We start from the raw sequence: 6,306 nt of genomic DNA on the forward strand, positions 1-6,306 counted from the left end.
CTCTCTGTACTATCTTCAAGTAGTGTTTAGGTATTAAAATTATGTCCTACAGTTTGGGTTTGTCCAGTGTTTTTCTCATAGATAGGGGTTATGGCTTTTGGAGAGAAAGACCACAGAGGTCTGTAGTATATTTTCAACTGTGAATCTATTTCAAAATAAAAAGTTAAAAAAAAATTCTCCAAGGGGGGGATGATTAGCAAACTGACTAGTCCTTTCTAGCCCTCCAACACTCCCGCCCCACACGCGCACAGACCCACTCCCTCATTAATTCCCGTAACTCGGGATGTTTCGAATGTGGATAGAGAAACTAAGCTTCCAGCACCTCGTATCTGGTACGTTTGTTCAACAGAAAGCCTTAGGAATGGGGAGGGCAGGCATGGTAAAAGGTACAGGTCTGGGAAGGTCGTTCGGTTCCTTCCAATCCAAACGAGAGGCTTCTCAGACTGTTTATTCTCATACCAGGGCCGTGGCCGAGACCCAGAGGTCCGCTTCCGGTTACGGCCGAACAGCTGTACCGCACGTACCGGGAACCGTCAGGGGGCAGCTGGAACTGCTGCAAAAGGCCTCCGGGCGTACCGGACAGGTCGCAAGGGCGGGGGTCCCCACCTAGCGGAAATGCACGGAGGCCAACCCCTCCCCCTTCCCCCGCGAGGAGCGGGGCGGACTCGTCAGCCGCCACTCCCCAGGCTCGCAGGAAGAAACTGGGACGTTGCGGACGCGGAGCTGGCCAGAACCGCGGCGCGTGGCACGCGCGAGCCCTCCCGCGCATGCTCCACCCGCCGGCCTCCAGCCCGCGCCCGGGGCCCCGCCTCCCTCCCTGCTTTTCCCCTTCCCCCGACAGCCTCCCTCCGAGTTTGGCCCCTCCGGCCGGGCAATCGACGTTCCGCGTGCGTGCGGGCGCCTGACTTCACTTCCGGCTAACGCGCTCCGCTTGCCCCCTGGCCCCGGATGGTGACTGGCGGTGGTGCTGCACCTCCCGGGACTGTCACTGAGCCGCTTCCCAGTGTGATTGTGCTGAGCGCAGGCCGGAAGATGGCGGCTGCGGCTGCGGCGGCCTCGGGCCCCGGCTGCTCCTCGGCGGCGGGGTCGGGGGCGGCCGGGGTCTCGGAGTGGCTGGTGCTGCGGGACGGCTGCATGCACTGCGACGCCGACGGGCTGCACAGCCTGTCCTACCACCCTGCGCTCAACGCCATCCTGGCCGTCACTAGCCGCGGGACCATCAAAGTCATCGACGGCACCTCGGGGGCCACACTGCAGGCCTCGGCGCTCAGTGGTGAGTGTGCCGCACGCCGGGCGGGCGCGAAGCCGGGGAAAGAAGCCGCCCAGCCCCGGGGCTCGGCCTCGCGACTTGGGGAAGCGAGGTGGCGGGAGGGCAGGGCTGGGGGTTCGGGCCCGACCGTGAAGGGAGGCCCGGAAGCTGATGGAGGGGGACCTTAGGACTTGGCTTTTTCAGCGGCTGCAGCTGGGAGGAAAGACCGGCGAGTCGGGGAGTGGTGGAAGGGGAGTTGCCTTTCGGGCCTGGGGCGTCCGGTCTGGCTTGGTCCTCTGCGAGAGGTGAGGAGGCCTCGGAGCTTGGCACCGGAGGAAACCAGGCCCGGGTAGGCCCTGGAGAGGCTGTCGGTCCTGCGCGCGGTTAGATGAGAGCGGAAGGCTGGAAGGGTTGACCCCGGGCGGAGAGGCTGGTGGCCGGAGGCGAGGGGCGGGGAGCGTCCGAGCCGGCACCTAAGCCCTCACTTGTAGGAGAGGAGCCGGCAATCTACTGTTCTCAGGTCCCGCAGGTGCGGGGACAGACCGCGGGCTGTGCGCCCGGGGTGGGGGTAGGGGTGGGGGTGGGGTGGGGTGGGCCGGGGTGGGGGTGGGGAGGGAAGTAGGCGGGCCAGCTGCCTGAACTGCTTGGTCGACGACTGTAGGACTCTGCGGACGCCAAAGACTACTAGACCTGGTCCCCTTGCTCGGGGCTTCCAACTTCTACGCCCCAGTGACGGGAAAGTCAGTATCTGTGGTGTATGAAATAGATTCTTTTGGGTTTGTAACTTCAGGCCATCTCTACTTGTTTTCCCACAGCGACCCGAAAATTGGGATTTGAAGGTGTGTCTGAGTCTCACCATTGGAAGAGAGCACTTCTGGGTGGCGTAAACCTTGGTCCAGGGACGGGACTTTTAGATGCGTGAGGTGTATGCTCAGTGGACGGACTGGAGTGGTTTTGGAATGGCTCTGGCTGAGTTACATTTGGCGGAGATGACATTTCATTTGTGGTTAAATGATGGGTGGCTTAATTTGGATGTTGTAGGTTAAGATTGAAAAGTTAGTATATGAGTGAATTGTACTCCTGCATAGAGATATAATATATACAACTGTCTGCATTTAGCCAAGTGGAAGTAGTTACGTGGTCAACCAATTCACTTGTATTTTAACGTAGACAACAAGGAAAAGTTTACTGTGTGGATAATAAGTCATTTGTAAGAGTAAATGGCAATTTAGGGATGCAAACGTGAAATTAGACATGTTAATTATTGTCGATGTGAGAGTTGTGAAAGAATTGGATTATGTATAGTTTTAGGATATAAACCTGGAATATAGCTAAGAGAAAGTTTTGGGAGGTAGGTTTGTAATTTTTTCTTTTCTTGGCTTAGTAAATGATAGGGGTGGCCCAGATGTAGCAGTGAACAGTTACTGCAACTTGGACATAATGGCTTGTCACTGTGTGTAAGAGGGAGATGCTCATTAGTAATTGGATATCTTTCCTTTTCAAAGTCATTTAAAATATTTCAAGTATGAAAAGGTATGAAGAGTAATTACAATGAATACCATGCATCCCCAACTCAGCTTAAGAAATAAAACTTTACAAATAGGATTAAAATCTCAGCTGAATCTCTCCTGGACTGCATTTCTCCAACCCTCCCTCTTCATAAACGTTATCTGTAATTTGATTTTATCCTTTTCATACATGTCTACACTTTTTAGTATATGTTTCTATCTTGAAGATGTAGTATTTTTGTGATTTTTAACTTGGAATCAGTGGTATCATATGTACTAGGATTTCTAAAGAAAGTCATTAACAGAAGTATTCAAGTGTTTTGGATAGATAGAGGAATTTTGTGGGGTGCTTTTTATGTCTGGAGGCCATGTTTGAGAATAATAATGTGTGTCAGGGTTTGTTGATTGGGGAAATTGGACATATATTTATGTGCCTGTACATGGAAGGGAAGACAATATTCACTTTAGTGGTAGATTACTAAGGTGGAGGGTTTTAGGTGTATGACATGAAGGTATAGGTAGATAAGTAAAACATAGCATTGATTTGGGATAACAGGTTTTGTTGGGGCATTTGTTAATTAGAAGAGTTTGGGATTGGATAAAATTGCAGGTCCCCATGCATGAAGATTGAGTATATGAATTAAAATATGTAGAAGGGTTTATAGTGAATGGAATGAAGGATTACAGAAAAAATTTGAACGTTAACAATGGATGTATTCTGAAACATTTTCATATCTGAGAAATGAAATTTATTATTATTTGTAAAATTTATTTATGTTTGTAGAGATGGGGTTTTGCTGTGTTGCCCAGGCTGGTCTTGAACTTCTGGCCTCAAATGATCCTCGCACCTCAGCTTCCCAAAGTGCTGGGGTTACAGGCATGAGCTGTCTCACGTGGCCTGAAGTTTATTATTATTAATAATTATCAGAGGTTGTATAGGGTCCTGTTTGCCCCAGTTCAGATGATTGAGGAGGGAATGCTGCATTTTATGCTTTACTTGGAATCTGCAGGTATTTAGGAAGTTTGCTTTTAATGATTAATAGAGGGTGACAGCCCTATAAATAGAGAGAAGATGCCAGTAGTGATCATGGTCCTAACATAATCCCTCTTTCCTGTTTATGGGCAATGGGCCACTTTCTTTTCTACCGCAGAGGAAAGGCATCTGTGTCTGAGGGGATAAAGCTTGGGGATAACCATATAGAGTTTTACTAGGTAATAGAGTAATATGTCTTATGGATGCCTGGGGTTCAGTTTGTAGGGTTATGGGTTGCCTGTAGATTTGAAGTTGAAGGATGGAAACAGGACTTGTATGTATATGTATTGGGTGGCAAAGACAGTGAATTTTTAACTATGACTACTAGTATATGTCTTTATATTATCTGTATCTGTTATAAAATGTTTACAAATAAACTTTAACTGGATTAAGAGCTATCAGTATGTACACAGGTTGGGTAAGTATTTGCTCCCTGTCAGTATTTAAGAGTGAAGATTTTTGAGGCTCTGAGCTGCACGATCTGGCCTTTACTAATCTCTCTAGTCTTGTCTCCTTATTTATAAGTTTTGTGAAATAGTCCATTTAATTCTCTTTCCTAACTACAGTAGTTTTGTTCTTTCTTGGAATGCACCAATTCACTCCAGTCATTTAGCTGAGTCTTAGTCATTTTCAAGATCTAGAGCATATCTTAACTTCCTGATCCCTTTATCCAGAAATGACTGAAGCCCTGAGCACATATTGTCCTATTAGTGTCCATTTTAGTAATCTGGCAGCTTACTCTTCTGTGGTATTTTTTCAGCCATCTTGAACTATTTAAATTTAAATTCCATTTTATTTAGCTTTTTGTAAATATATAAGGTCTGTCGCATATTTCAAGGTCCTTGTGGGGAGGTACTTTGTTTGTTTATATATCCCCTCCCCAGGACCCAGGATCCCTAGTATACTCTGTGTGTGTGTGTGTGTGTGTGTGTGTGTGTATATATTTATCTCACTCTGTGGCCCAGGCTGGAGTGCAGCGTGTGATCTTGGCTCACTGTAACCTCTGCCTCCTGGGCTCAGGCAATCCTCCTGCCTCACCCGCCCCAATAGCTGGGATTACAGGTGCACACCACCACACCTGGCTAATTTTTTTTTTTTGATTTTTTTTTTTTTTTTAGTAGAGACAGGGTTTCACCATCTTGGCCAGGCTGGTCTCAAACTCCTGACCTCAAGTGATCTGCCCACCTTGACCTCCCAAAGTGTTGCGATTACAGGCGTGAGCTACCGCGCCCAGCCCGAATATACACTATAAACTTGAGTATTTTTGATTTGATGCATATATAACAATGAGTATATTAGTACTTCCTTATATACGAATTGCTAAATAAACACATTCCTTGACTTTTTTTTGTTTAAATTACTTTTCTTTTTTAGAGCAGTTTTAGGTTCACAGCAAAATTAAGTAGAAAGTACAGACAGTTCCCATATACCCTCTATCTCCATGCTCACACAGCCTCCCACCCGTTAGTATTTTGCACCAGAGTGGTATGTTAACATTCGTGAACTTAGCACTAACAGTCATCATCTCCCAAAGTCCATAGTTTACATTAGGGCTTACTCTTGGTGGTGTACAGTCTGTGGGTTTGGACAGTGTATAGTGACATGTATCCACCATTGTACTATCATAAAGAATAGTTTCACTGCCCTAAAAATCCCCTGCTGTGCCTATTCATCCTTCCCTTCCTTTTTCCCCTAACTGCTCCCTCCCCTCTCCCTGTTGGCAACCACTGATCCTTTTACTGTCTTCATAGTTTTGCCTTATTCGGAATGTCATAGTTGTATTTATACCGTTTGTAGACTTTTCAAATTGCCTTCTTTATTTATATGCATTTACAGTTCTTCCATGTCTTTTCATGGCTTCGTAGCTCATTCCTTTTTAGTGCTAAATAATATTCCATTGTCTGGATGTAGCACAGTTTATCCATTCACACACCGAAGGACATCCTGCTAGCTTCCATGTTTTGGCAACTATGAATAAACCTGCTGTAAAAATTTGTGTGCAGGTTTTTGTGTAGACATAAGTTTTCAGATCATTTGGGTAAATACTAAGGAGCTCAATTGCTGGGTCGCATGTGAGAGTATGTTTACTTTTGTAAGAAATCGACAGACTCTTAGTGACTGTGTACCATTTTGTATTCCCATCAGCAATGAATGTTTCACTTCCACACCAGCATTTGGGGGTTTTATATTTTGGCCATTATAGTAGTTGTGTAGTGGTGTCTCCTTTTTAAAAATTGTAATTTCCTAATGACATGACGTCAAGCATCTTTTCGTATGCTCATTTGTCTCTTTTTATATATTTGCTGACTTTTTTTTTTTTGAGACGGAGTCTCGCTCTGTCGCCCAGGCTGGAGTAGGGTGGCGTACTCCACCTGGAGTATCTCCGCTCACTGCAAGCTCCGCCTCCTGGGTTCACACCATTCTCTTGCCTCAGCACCCCCCCCCCCCCCCCCCCCCCCCCCCCCCCCCCCCCCCCCCCCCCCCCCCCCCCCCCCCGCCCCCCCCCCCCCCCCCCC

The 6,306-nt window shown here is 47.5% G+C and overlaps 1 protein-coding gene across 3 annotated transcripts in view; it reads left to right on the plus strand.

Moving 5' to 3' along the window:
- Positions 1-814: 814 nt before the first annotated feature.
- BIRC6 (baculoviral IAP repeat containing 6) overlaps positions 815-6,306 on the plus strand; it is a 256,735-nt gene continuing 251,243 nt past the window's right edge. For 2 of the 3 annotated variants that reach the window (XM_025353532.1, XM_025353533.1), the window contains exon 1: positions 949-1,273. In XM_025353532.1, the coding sequence (XP_025209317.1) occupies positions 949-1,273 (325 nt within the window). Of the gene's footprint in view, positions 1,274-6,306 lie in introns of all 3 variants that reach the window. The other variant, XM_025353535.1, reaches the window with a different exon arrangement.

Source organism: Theropithecus gelada, chromosome 13, assembly GCF_003255815.1.
Source record: "Theropithecus gelada isolate Dixy chromosome 13, Tgel_1.0, whole genome shotgun sequence".
Classification (NCBI taxonomy): Eukaryota; Metazoa; Chordata; class Mammalia; order Primates; family Cercopithecidae; genus Theropithecus; species Theropithecus gelada.